Source organism: Staurois parvus, unplaced genomic scaffold, assembly GCF_062004578.1.
Source record: "Staurois parvus isolate SC_StPar_1 unplaced genomic scaffold, SC_StPar_1.0 ptg000014l, whole genome shotgun sequence".
Classification (NCBI taxonomy): domain Eukaryota; kingdom Metazoa; phylum Chordata; class Amphibia; order Anura; family Ranidae; genus Staurois; species Staurois parvus.
Window position 1 is genome coordinate 8,366,485 of NW_028317810.1, and position 14,279 is coordinate 8,380,763.

Below are 14,279 nucleotides of genomic sequence, written 5' to 3' on the forward strand. Positions count from 1 at the left end.
ACATACAAAGCAAGTGAATCCTTCAGCTGAATGCAGTTTATTATAGAGCGATTGATTCACTACCAGTAAATGTTTGGTGGATGTCGCATATGTCTATATTGAAGATAAATCACTTTCAATCAGTTTTTTGAAGAGTCTATATTATTAAAGTTTTTTTATGTGTAATCATTTTTGAAAAGTCTGTTTTATTTGAAGACATGAAAAGTTTGTATTATTTCATTATTTTTTCCTATTTTAAATATAGAAATAAGAAAGGATAACAAGGAATGAGGTAAAGCTCTTTTATTTTCATAGTAGATCTTTTTCAAACAAACATATGCAATGCTGATCCATACCACTGTTAGCTTGGGACTATACAAAGAGGTGCATGCTTAGACTACAGTCAAAGTGGAGGTGTAACATACTAATCCTGCTAATGATGCAGAATGGTCATTAATACCCATGTAAAATTGCAGAAGTTTCACTTTATTAGAAAGTTTTTAAATCATATTTTTACTGGCTTTAACTTTGTAACTGATCACCTCATCCACTTTCACAAACTTCACAATTTGAGCATTATGTATACCCCTTAATGTTTTGCCATCAATTGTGGAAACAAAGAATATGAAGAATACCAAGCACATTTATTTATTTTACTCTGTAAGTGGCATTTCTTTTGTCAACTACAGATCCATTAGATTTATAAGAAATCAACTGAAATAAATATAGATTTATGAAGATGAGTGGAACGCTTATCTCATGTTTTAGGCTAAGGAAGTAGAACGATCTGTTATCTGCAATTGATACATTCTTTTTTGCATAGTATAGCAGTATAAGAATTGGTGTTACGTCTGTTTTATCTTCAATTGTATGTGCTACCCTCAAACTTTGTACTTAAAGGACCACTATATTTAAAATATAAAAGTTACATTATGTGAAGAAACTGCTAACAGCATTCATAGCTATGTACTGTATGTAACAGTTCTCACATCTGTACTGAAAATTAGATTTCTAACTTTTTTATAACCTTGATGTGCATCTCATCGGCTAACATTTTAGGCATTAGACAGGACATGAGGTCATCAATGTGTCTTGAAATGTCGCCCCATACTTTTCCACCTTTAGTTTTTATAACCGCTCTTTTGATAATCTCTTAAGGAAAACTTATTTTCATGGAATACAATCCAAGAATTATTTAGTTGGCTCCCTAGATGTCTTCAGTGTGGTTGAAGTTGAGTAGGATGCTTGGCTGAGATCTTGGTTAAAAGCCAAGCACCTGTCATCAGCAGCTCTGGAATTCACTACATATGTTCATGCATGAATGAACGTGGAGACACAGAGGGCAATATTCTGTGACTTCAAGTGGACTCTGTATAGAGATACATGGAAAACACACACAGTCTGATAGTTACCTTGCAAGGATGTGATACGATTCTTAAGCAAGCTTCTTACAACAGTAAAGACCCAATGTGGGCTTGAATCATGATGCACTGTGTAAACCAGTACAATATGGTTCTTTTCAAACTAATCATGTGGTAGTGTCAGTGGCTGGTGATTTGCTCAGCACTGTCACAGGGGGACAGAAGGAGTTCTGAGCACTGTGTAAGCTCTGATTTCAATAACATATCTTTCATTGCCCCCAACCCTCAAATTGACAGGACAACCAAAAATAGATTAGCATTGCAGTTGGAGAGTTCTGGACTTACAAACCTGTTCCTTTGCCCAGCAAAGTACAGGTTCCATTTCAGCTGCTTATAGGGTTGAGCTATCTCTCAAACATTCTATAATATGAAATAGCAAAATTCAATATGTATATGTAAATTATAAGCACAACACAAGAATGTAGTAAATGGTGCAAATAGAAAAAAAAATAAAGCTTTGAAAATCCGAGTTTGCTTTAAGAGAATATATTGAGGGGAATTCAACAAAGTTTCTGTGCCACTTTTCTGGTGTTACTCTCTTGTAAATGTATTGTGCCAAATGAAGCATTGGAGACACTTTTGATTTTGACAGTGATTTGTACATCAACTTTAGGTTTTTATAAAATGCACCACTTTTACATTGTTGCATAATGAATTTGCCAAATTCAAAATAAAATAACAATTTGTAGCCTATGAAAGTGGAATTAATTGAGGCCAGGAGTAGAGTAGAGAGAGAGAGAAACTGGTGGAGACAGATTTTGTCAAAGTGTCTTGCGTGCATTCTAAAAGTGGTGCAGCTTGCGCCAAATTCATGTGCAAGTTCACCTGTTTGACACATTCTGCACCACTTGTGTTTTTGTATATATTTTAATTATTTATTTCCAAAACTTAACATTATATGTACTTTAGTTTTGGTTTAGCAAAGTTAATATTAAAGTAAATATTAAATATTGCATCAGAATATTTCATATTTACCACTTTTAGTCAGCAGGTAGCAAGGTCTGTAAAAGAGCTCCAGCTTTCTGAAGGCTTATGTTCAGCTGATTTGTGATTAAACTGAATAGCCCATGTTGAGAATAGACCTGAGTAGCAATCAGATTACAAATATAGCTGAAAAAGTGGCAAAATCCCTCTCACACCCCTAATATAGGTGGCATCACCTGGATTAGTCAGGAATACACAGGCTGCTGACAACCGTGCATGCTGGGATATTTTAGAATAGTGAGGGTTGATCTGCTAAAACCGGTGAGTGCAAAATCTGATGCAGCTGTGCAAGCCAATCAGCTTTTAACTTTAGCTTGTTCAGTTAAGCTTTGGCAATAAAACCTGGAAGCTGATTGGTTTCTGTGCAAATCTGCACCAGATTTTGCACTCTCCAGCTTTAGTAAATCAACCCGTGTGTCTTCCACACACTCTTATGCAGGCTTATTTGAGAATAAATTATATAAAAATATCAGTATGTTTAAAAAATTATTAATAAAATTCACTAAAAAACAATTTCCCTTTGTATTTGTTTATTTGAATAAACATTTACCATTTTCTCATAGGTGAGTATGTATATTTTTATTCACATGTTTAAGAAAAAAAAATCACAATAATTGCTTTAAAATCATTCTGTTACAACATGACATTAAATCATAGTATCATAACAATTTTGTGGAACTTTTACAAAAGAAGAAATCCATTTTAAATATGAAAGCTGAACTTCAGGCATGCTGAAAAAGTTGAAATACACGCATGTGAAGTACCCAGTCTAGCAAAAGATTTCTAATTCTGTTCAGCCTTTTCTATGATCAGGCATCCTTGCTATACAGCATAACATGTCTCTAACCTCACTTTTTTCCACTACAGCACAGTTTGTTGAAGGAACTTCCAGTCTACCGATTGAACAGTAAAGGTGCATCATTTTACTGTTGAGATCAACACTTAACTTATTCTATGTACTGAATTTGTTAGCAAGCTCCCAGTGTTAGACTGACAGCACTATGGAATTCAGTAGAACTGAACTGATGTGCAGCTGGGTACGACTGTATCTCAGTTTAAATTGAATGTCATCACAGGAACGTGGAGGCTTCCATTACTGAGCATTTCTTCTTTAAATACTGACACTTCAATACTCAGCTGATGTGCAAATACAGACTTTTTACTTTCCTACAACTTTCCTGTTCCATGTTCATGACTCAAAGAGTATTGAGATTAGTAGGTCAGGACAACAGCCATCCATCTATCAGATTTCAGAAGGATGCCAGAAATGGCAACTCCCAATGTTTAATGACAGATATACTTTCAGTCTTTCCTTGCAGGTGAATATTGGAAGCAGGGGCGTATTTACCACAAGGCATACAAGGCATTTGCCTAGGGTGACATTTTTCAGGGGGGCAGCTCAGCCCCCCGGAAGAAGGAACACTTGCGGCATGGGGATCAGGTGGGATCCAAGAGAGGCTGTGCGCTGCATTATGCTGTATACAGAGCCTGACTCTCATTCCCAGGGATGTCCCAGGATGTGTGTTAGTGAAAGACTCTGGGGGGGGTGGTTTGTTGGTAAATGTCAGGCTCTCTCCATGGGAGGGGGGGGTGGGGGTCCAATTTTTGTGTTGTCTAGGGCAGCACAGAACCTAAATACACCTCTGATTGGAAGGTAATCAGGAGAATAATGCAGGCATTTATTCCAGCATTGTTTAAGAATATTTTTATTGATGATTTTAGCAAAGACATAACTACATTCAAATTGTGTTTATATATTGTATCTGCCTGAAGTCCAGCCATAAATCGATGCTATTGCTGAGCAACCAGCAGTTTTGGGGTATTACTGGGGTGTTTTTGATCAGTGTTACTTTGGATATAATTTGTTTCTTGAAACATTGCTTTGTTCTTGATCTCTTGATTGCAAGTTCTCTGTATCTTTGTTCTACCATTTTCTATGAATGGGGCTCTTTAAGGATGGACTAATTGTTAAGAACCTCACTGCTGAACAGTCAACTTCAGTCCTTTGAGTGTTCATATAAACATTCAGAGCTATTCATCCAGCAAAACTATTAGTACATTCATTCTGTGCAGATGGGGCAAAATGTAAAGTTGTCAGGCTATTTCCCCTACAGGTCATATGTTATTTATGCATGCAAATTAGTGGTTTTGGAAAAAAGCATGTTATAGCCACCAGATGTAGCTGAGAAACATAGGAAATAAGTATTTAGTTCTTGTGATCCTTATCTGCATCTAGTGGCCGGTATTTTACAGAACCACTATATTTCTTATGAATAAATAACAATAAACCTGTAGAGGAAATAGAGAACATTTGATTTGCCCCATTCTCATAAATGTAACAGCAGTTTCGCTGGATGAATAGCTATGCAATTGTTTTTATAAACATCTGTGCATAATTGGTGACAGGGATAAGCAATCTGAGTTATTTAAGAAGAGAGGCTGCTGATTCTGTGGCTCTTACTCTTGATGTAGGAATTGGAACAGTCTCTTGATGTAACTTAACAGGAATATCTAGAAAAATATGCTGTAGTTAGAGCATGAGACAACCATTCAGAATATAGAAGGGAACTGATCCAGCCCTTTAACTTGCAAGAAAGAAATAAGTGATTGTTAAAGAAGAAAATATTAATTAAAATAATGTCATATACATTTGTGTATGCATATAGGACTATAATAATATCTAACTATGGGTGGTGACTCATACCAAGTTAGAAACCACAGGCCCCATACAGTCAGCCTGACAGGACCCCCCCCCCAAAAACACAGTTTACAATGCTTCAGTTATGAATTAACACAGTGAGTGATCGTTACCGATCACTCACTGTGTTCATTCAGGAAAGGAAGGGGCTGGTAAATGCGACATATTTACTGGACCCTGCCCCCACTCTTCATCCTGAAGGATCCTATTGTGTGCTTGCAGCTGGTGGTGGGAAGCCAGCAGCACTGCAGGGGTAGGGGCACACAGGGGGGTCTGGGCAGTGTATGGTTCACAGACAGGTTGATAGGTGTGGCAGGGGGGCAATTACTAAAACTGATCACCTGCATGGGTCTTTCTGCAGCAGCTGAAAGCCAGCAGGAGGGAGAGGAGAAGAATCCAGCTTTCAGCTGCTGCAGAAAAAGACATACAGGGGATCGATTCCAGTAATTGCCCCCTCCCCCGTCATGCCGACTGCCCTCCCTGCCCACACCCGGTTCATCCAGCTGCCTGGGCCCCGTACAGGAGGACTGGTGGGTTTCCCCATTATCCATGGCCCTGTAACCATGCATTTTAGTAAATCTGCCCAGCTGAACTTCTAATGAGAGGCATTACTGTCATTGCTGACCCCTTCTGTTGCCAGTCATGCTGACACTCCCACTTCACTAAATAGTGAGTTGCGGAATCCAAACATAAGTGAAGTAACTCTTTTTCTTGCTCAATAGTTTACTAAATAGTAAAACGTTAGAGATTCAACATGAGAGTTAGAGATTTTCATTTATTAAACTGGCAATTGGTTTAGTGGTCCTTTAAGCACAATCAGTATGACTGTCAGATTGTAAAAAATGCATACACGTTTGTCACTTTGTAAGTAGAATTAAAATTATTATACAGGATATATTATTAATCTTCAAAATCAATCAAATGCAAAGATATTTTATGATTTTTTGTTTTAATTAGCATAATAGATCTATTGGTATTTTGCAAACCATCTTCCCTAATTCCCTCCACCATGACTGTATATAATAATTTTTGAATAAACGTATAGTGATACACCAATTAAACACACGTATGCTATCTGGTAAGAGACCACTGCGGCAACAGCTTCAATCACTCTACCAAATGTTGTAGGCTTTGATGCCATTAGCATCCAAAGATTCAATTTTGTTGTAGGAAAGTGAATAGATGGTATATAGCTAGCTATAAGAAGTTTTTAACTTTCATACATGGTCTCCTAGACATGGTTCTGAAAATGTTACTGTATCTTTTAAATATATGTTTCAAATCTTAACTCTTAGCAGATCCTCTCTCATGAAGTACATGTAAACTGCTTGATGGAACCCCAGAAATGTATATCTATAAGGAAAGCCACCAATAAATCCACCCTGATAGAATAGATAGGACTGTCCCTGGATATATCAAACAGTTCCGTTCAATAAAATGTGCATGTTTATGGATATGTATTAAAGGCCTAGTTCATGTGGCCTGTTGTTCTGCCACCTTCCACAAAGCCATAACAAAGGCTTATAGATAGAGGAATCTTGAATAGACAGGATATTCTGGTTCTATGGAAATTCCCTTTAAGTCAAAGAATGATTCTAAGGTATGAGCAGTTCAAGCCAAGGCACTCTACAAAAACCAAAATTGTACATTGGTGTGACATTACTACAACCCCCCAAGCACTGCATTTCACTTGTAGGAAAAGTTTTCTTAGTCTATTGCTGAGATCAAAAAAGATAAAAATCATCCTAGAAGTTCTTGGTCTCCAGGTTGTCATATATCCCATCCCTTCTGTTGAGTAGAATGTTATCATTTTGCATCCAAAAATAATATCCAACTGAAAGTCAATACCACTACCATGTTTCTGTGCCGTCTGGGGTCATCTTGTGTATAAATAGCATTATTGGTATGAATCACCTTCATTTTACAGACACGAGTGGAATCTTCCAGGATACAGACTAGTCCTTTGCCACATTTACTTGTAAGTGTATTTAAAGCCCTATATTTATGTCAGCAAACCTCCCATAGAATTCTTTATTTCCAAAACAATAATGTCACAATCAGTGAAACTGATAGGACATAAGGAGGTGCAGCATTATCTACTAGCCGCGGACATAAATATAGAAAACTTGTACATATCTTTACACTAGTGTATATGTGCCTAAGGATAATCAGTGTGGACTGAAGAGCCATAGCCATCCTATCGTCTTGCATAAAAGTAACTATTGTATCTCATTACATGAATGGACGTATTTCAGCCCAAAGAAAGCAAAGCATGGCCTGAGTAAAATGACAAGATTCATGCACCAGAGGATAGTGTGTTTCCTTGTTTTTCTTTCTTTCTTTTTGCATCTCATTATGCCGCTGATAAATTTCAAGCAAAATCATGGCAGTGTGTTTATATCTAAAAACAACTGAAATTCCATAATTACAATGGAATACATATCATTATATATGTCCCTCTTACACATATTTATATATTGTTATAAGCACAGGACAAAGACAGCACAGGAAAGCAGGCAGATCGGTGCTCAGTCCAATAAAAAAGATTAACTTTGCCTCTGATGTTATAAAATCCATCTTGTAAGGGAGGCTTTATATGAGAAGATAAAGCAGATTGGTATACATGACTCTCCACATTGCTATACAGGTGTGGAGGAGTTGTCTTGTGTCATACATGCAGTACACACAGTTTATGTACGTCTCCACAAACAGTGTACATGCAGGTGTGATGTGCCATGGCCATGTGCATGGGGTTTGGGGTGCTTCTTGCGTGGCCAGGTTGTCATCTGTGGAAAATGAAACATTCCAGTTATGAGCTGAATACCCTAAGAGGAAAACAGTAAACAACAGCATGTTAATTTTTGTTTTTATATCTATGGAATAATCCGATTACCTTTCCCTTCAATAAACCAGTACCAACTTAAACCAACCAACCAACCAACTAGAAATCAAATGAAGAAATCAGTAAACTGATGGCATTGGCACAGAAATCTGCACATAAAAGATTTTCACATTCTAAAACTGAGGCTGAAGCTCTTTTAAGCCCAGTACACATGGACCAAAAATTGGTTCAGTGGGAACCGGTCAACTTTCAGGTCTTGTGTACAGCTGTCTGTTCAACAGAAGCTGGTCTAAGGCTACGTTCACACTAGCCTTGTTTGCAAGCGGCAAACAGGCGTTTGGGAAGTGTTTTTTTCCGCTTCCCAAACGCCTGTGAAAATTCTGCACATTGCAGCACATGGTGCTGTTCACACGGGAGCGTTAGTGTCGCGGCAAAACGGACGCCTCTGGTCGAGTCAGGAGTTGAAGCCTCCTCTTCAAGTCTATGGTGCTGCTCCGCAAACGCCTGGCCAGCGTTTACGGTGCGGTTGCGACGTGGTTGTGGGGCGTTTGCAGAGCGTTAACACCATTTAAACTTTATTATAGGCGTTTGTGGGGCGTTTTTAACGCTTTGCAAACGCATAGCAACTTCCGCTAAACCACGCATGCAGCGTTTGAGGAGCGTTAAAAAACGCTCCGCAAATGCTGGACCAACACTTGTCAAATGCTATAGGGGCATTTGACAAGAGTTTGGAAAACAGTTAAGTGTGAACGAGCCCTAACTATGGGCTTCTGTCGAACAGTCCTGCTAGAAAACCAGCATTTGATCAGCGCTTGAAGCCTTTGGCTCAGTGGCTCAGTGTATACTTGCAGGGGGGAGTCCCCTTGTCAGAATTTAATGATACCTGCATCAGCATTGCTTGTGTCGATGCAGGGATCTTTTAGTTTGCCTTTTGTTCAAACCTGTGTGTGTGTACCCAGCTTAAGTTTAACCACTTGTGGACCTCCCGCCCGCAATGTACTGCGGATGAACGGACTGCACAAGCAAAGCGAAATACCCATACGTCGCCTGCTTCCAGGTTTGGAGGGTTGCATGTGTGCTCCCCCCCCCCTCCCCCACTGGCACCCACTTTGTTTGTGCACAATGGGAGCCTGTCAGCAAGTCCCGGCCAATAATGCCAGAACCTGCTGATCAGTTGTGTTCAATCACAGCCCAGAGCTCTGTGTTGACAATCAACACAAAGCTCTGTACAGAGGGAACAATCTCTCAGAGATCATTAGTAAAAACCAGAACAGTTTACACATAGTAAACATTGTTAGGCACACATTTAACCCATTGATCGCTCTTGACGTTAGCCCCTTCCCATCCATTATCATTAGCACATTGACAGTGTATAGTATTATCACTGATCAATGTAACTTGTAATTTTAATGGCAGTTAGTCACTTTCTCCCAGTGTCAGTTAGTGTCAAATTGCCTTCCGCACTATCGCAGTCCCATTATAAGTTGCTGATTACCGCCATTAGTAATATTTTAAAAAATTCCAGTATATATACCATAGTTGTAGGAGCTATAACTTTCATGCAAACCAATCAATATATACTTATTGCTATTTTTCTTAACAAAAATTTAGCAGAATACATTTTGGTCAACATTTATGAAGAAATTTGGTTTCTTTTTTACATTTTTTTATTAGATATGCTTTGTAGCAGAAAGTAAAAAAATGTTTTTTTCAAATTGTTTGGTCTTTTTGCCTATATCGCAAAAAAAAAAAAGAAAAAAACAGTGGTGATCAAATACCACCAAAACAAAGCTCTATTTGTGTGAAACAATATGATATAAATTTTGTTTGGTCTACAGCGTTGCATGACTGCAGAATTACCAGTTAAAGTAGCGTAGTGCTAAATAGCAAAAAATAGCCTGGTTATGAAGAGGGCAAAATCTTCCAGAGCTTAAATGGTTAAAGTGACTCTTTTGCATGACAATTAATCAGCAAAGTATGGCAACTGCAACAAAAGATACTGTATACTAATGTTATCTTCAAGCAGTACAGCCTTTGTCAAAGTCTTCAGCTTTCAGCAGTTTTGAATTCCGGCGCCCCTACGAAGCACTGTGGTTTCTCACAATGGCCCCAATCTCACTAACGGATTCAGTAATTTTGTAGTAACTGGTGGGAATTACCACTGAGCACTGTTAGGAATGCAGGGATTAGATACTCCTGGAAGTCATGAAGACTTTGCCAGAGGCTGTACTGCTCAAAGCTGAATTCCAAGAATTCAGCAACTTTGTAATAAGTGAAGGCACTCACTTGTGAAGCAGAACTTCACTCTGTCAATCAACACTATTTTTAATCCTTTTTCTGCCAGCATTAGTAAATAGGAAAGTATATCATATTTACTTGTTTTAAATAGCTTACATTTTTTCAGTTACTTTCTGGTTTCCAGGCACAGGCAAATGATGTCATATATCCCAGGAGTCTTCAGGAGGGCAGGAGGGGTTTTCATAGCTAAGCACACCTTCCTGTCTGCATGCCTGAGCTAAGAGAAGGTGGATTCCAGGAAGTGAATGTTACATGACTTATCTGCCTTTACTCAAGACGGCCATGGCCAGAAATGCCAGGAGGCATTTTTCAAACTGATTTCTCAGCAAAATAAAGCATGGAGACATGGATGGATGGGTGAGTTTGCTTTGAATATTACAAATGAATTAAATAGCATTTTTGGTTTGCGGTGCTCAAATGCAGTGTGGATCCACTTTAAGACCAACAAGGTGCCTGCCACCTCATGGGCTTATCTCTATATCTCTATTATTTATATCTGAAAACTTTTTTGTGCTCCAACAGCATAGCTTCTGGAGCTCCAAAGCTGCATTCAACTGGTCTCAACCCCTTCAAGTGTAGAGTCCATGCAGCTTCTACACCTGCCCCTCTCCTCCTCCTGCCCAGTCACAGAAGCCTTTGTATTGTGTGAACTCATTCACAAAATACAAAGGCTTCTGTGAATAGGCAATAAAGTGGAAGGGCATTCATAGCTGCTGTCTGTGCTTCTCTTCTCTCTCACATACTCGAGTGTAGGGTAGTGGAGGAAGATTTTTCTTGTCATTCGAAGAACACAATTTTTGAAAGCATATGGATGCACTGCATTGCACTATTATTGCATTAAAGTGTTACTAAAACCAGGACTCTGTATTCACTATTAATAATATAAGCTGCTAAGTACCTTTTCTCATCAGCAGGTAGAGCAGTCTTGTGACTGCTACCAGTGTCCAGCAGAGCACTGGTTAAAGCTTGTAGGAGGAGTTTTCTGCTCAAGGAGGATACAGTACCTCTGACCCTATGTCTGGACAGCACTGATTAGCCCAGTGCTGCTCACACGTACTCTCCCAAAAAACACCTCTCTAGCAATACACACCAAACTGAGCATGTACAGAGTGACTCCACACAATAGGTCTTATCAGGAGATAAGAGGGGTGCACTGGGAGAAGGGGAGGATCAGAGAAGACAGGATCAAACAGCAATTTTACACAATGCAGATGATTAACCTCTTAGGCTTTACAGTAAGTATATCAAGCATGCTTTATTGTATATACAGACTGATTTTACTGTTGTGGGTTTAGTAAAACTTTAAGACCTTTGCACACATGGGAATATGAGAATTGTTTTATTTAGGATTGAATTCTTTTATATGTTTCATACTATACTAGATGTGTTTTTTTTAAATTATATGTGTGTGTATATATATATATATATATATAATTAATGGATATCAACAGCCTAAAGGGAGATAGTATAATATGTCTGCTGAGTTAAGTAGGCCAAAGTAATTTGGAATCTTCACTTAATGAACTGAGTGAAGAATGTCGTCTTCTTTAGTAAATCCGCCTAAATGAGTTACTTTACTATAGATTCCTAACACCAACAATAATAAGGATAGTAATACACTTACTCATCTGAGTCTTTTTTGCTCTCTTCAATAAATGCAATAGATTCAGATCTGAGACGATTTGTAACTTCGTAAGTTCGCAGAGTTACTCCAAATATATCTTCATGGTATCTATTATCATCCTAAAATAAGAAGCAAATAATTGTGTTTCCCATAATATAATTCTAACAAAATGTTTCTCTTTTAACCATATAAATTGGTTTGATATTGTCAATCCCCTTTCACATGTAAACATATATAAAGGTCAACTGTATACAATGCCCAGGAAACTGTACACACAGCCTTATTACACAGATGCCTACTTATTTGATAGGGCTTTTTTGGTAGGGCACAGCAAGGGTGCAAGGTGTACTAGCCAGCCATAGTATTACATGTGTCTTATAATTAGAAAGAAATATATTTTTCAGCAGGCCCAGACTGGGACAAAAAATAGGCCCGGGCATTTTGTACTGGGCAGCCCAAAGACCAGGGACCCTTTCCTTGGAGCCCGGTGGCAGAATGTCAGCGCCCGGTCGCAAGAGTAACCTTTGCAACCCTGGTAGTTGTGCCACTAGTGTCAGTAGGTTTTTATTTTTATTTAATTTTTTACAATTTTATATTTTATTATTTTTTTTTACATCTTTTTGTAGGAAGGAAGAAAGGAAGGAGGAAAATAAAGAAAGAAAGGAAGGAGGGAAAGAAAGGAGAGAACGAGAGAAAAAAAAAGGGAAAGAAGGAAACGGAAATAAAGAAGGAAGGAGGGAAACAGGAGACAGAGAGAGAGAAAGAAAGAGAGACGTATAGAAGGAGGGAAAGAAAGGAATGAGAAAAAGAAGGAAAGAGGAAAAGAAGGAAGAAGGGAAAGAAAGAGGGAAACAGGAGACAGTGAGAGAAAGAAAGAGAGACATATACAGTAGAAGGAGGGAAAGAAAGGAAGGAGGGAAAGAAGGAAAGAGTATAAGAAGGAAAGAAGGAGGGAAAGAAGGAAGAGGGAAAGAAAGAAGGAGGGAAAAGGGGAAAGAAACAAGGAAGGTAGGAAACAGTAGTCAGAGAGAGAGAAAGAAAGAAAGAGATGTATAGAATGAGGGAAAGAAAGAAAGAAGGAAGGAAAGAAGGAGGGAAATAAGAAAGGAGAGAAACAGGAGAGAGAGAATGAAATAGAGACATATAGAAAGAAAGAGGGAAGGAGGGAAAGAAAGGGGGATGGAAGGAAAGAAAGAAAGAATGATGGAAAGAAGGAAGGAGGGAAAGAAAGGAGGAATGAAGGAAGGAGGGAAAGAAGCAAAGAGGGAAAGAAGGAAAGAGAAAAAAAGAGGGAAAGAAAGAGGGAAGGAGGAAAACAGGAGATGGAGAGAAAGAAAGGAAAAGAAAAAAAGACAGGAGATAGAGAGTGTTAAAGAGAGCAGTAAAGAAAGAAAGAAGGAGGGAGAGAAGACACAAGGCAAATAGAAAGTGTGGGCGGGGCAAACACAGGCAGAGAGGGCGGGGCAGTTTTCTCTCTCCTCTTCCATATGTGGTGGTGGGCGGGGAACTGTCAGCACTTGGGACGGCATATGCTGACAGATGCTGCAATGCTTCGGGGGATGAGGGAGGGCCGGCCGCGCGGTGAGCATACAGGAGCCTAGGGCATGCAGCCTGCAGGAGATGGATAGGAGAGGTGGCCGAATGGAACTTAAAGGAACCAAGAAATGCACTGTCCTCTATGTGCTGCCCGGCCAACTCTTCTATCCAGGCGGCCCCCGGCTCACCAGGCAAATGCCCGGTGTACCCTATGGCCAATCCAGGCCTGTTTTTCAGATTAGAATTTGCTGATTGTTGGAATAGTTCAATTTACACAGGAACACTGTGCTTCTCACCAGTACATTTAAAAGGCCTTGTAAAGATCATGGAACCTAGACGACAATTTCTTACCACTGTGTTCCATCTGTTGGTTGAATTTAGTACTGCAAGTCTTTTTGGGGGATTTAGTATTATATATATATTTATTTAATCCCCCCCCCCAAAACTTACTGATACTCATAAACTCATCTGTACATTTCACTATATATTTTATAGTTTTTTTGCTTGTATTAACATCATCTGACAAATGCTTTATCCTTATTTGACATATACTATACTTTCCGCAAAGGATAGTTCACCTTAAAAATTTTTTTTTTTTTTTAACCTGACAAAAAATGTGCTTTTATTATTATTTTTTTTTCTTGAGGGCCTGTAAAGCATTGTACCCACGATCAGCAGCTTGGTGGTGCAATGTCAGGCTCTTGAAGCCTGTCAGTGCACTGTCTGCCCGTACAAGGCTGGCAGTAACTAATGTCCAGGAAGCTCACCAGTGCCCTTGCAGTTCATTGAGAACTACAATCGGCTGACTGTACTTGTAGGTACTCATTTTCATTCGCAGCCCCACATGCCCGCCCAATTCAAATTGTGACAGTGGATGCAGGAAGAAAGTCCCCGCCC

The 14,279-nt window shown here is 39.0% G+C and overlaps 1 protein-coding gene across 5 annotated transcripts in view; it reads right to left on the minus strand.

Moving 5' to 3' along the window:
• Window positions 1-267: 267 nt before the first annotated feature.
• Window positions 268-14,279, minus strand: part of NOS1 (nitric oxide synthase 1) — a 182,831-nt gene continuing 168,819 nt past the window's right edge. For 3 of the 5 annotated variants that reach the window (XM_089677183.1, XM_089677170.1, XM_089677179.1), the window contains exons 28-29: window positions 11,847-11,965; window positions 268-7,907 (exon numbers count right to left, since the gene is read on the minus strand). In XM_089677183.1, coding sequence (XP_089533309.1) covers window positions 7,892-7,907; window positions 11,847-11,965 — 135 coding nt within the window. In that variant the 3' untranslated portion in view covers window positions 268-7,891. Of the gene's footprint in view, window positions 7,908-11,842; window positions 11,966-14,279 lie in introns of those variants that run through there. The other 2 variants (XM_089677186.1, XM_089677194.1) reach the window with 2 other exon arrangements.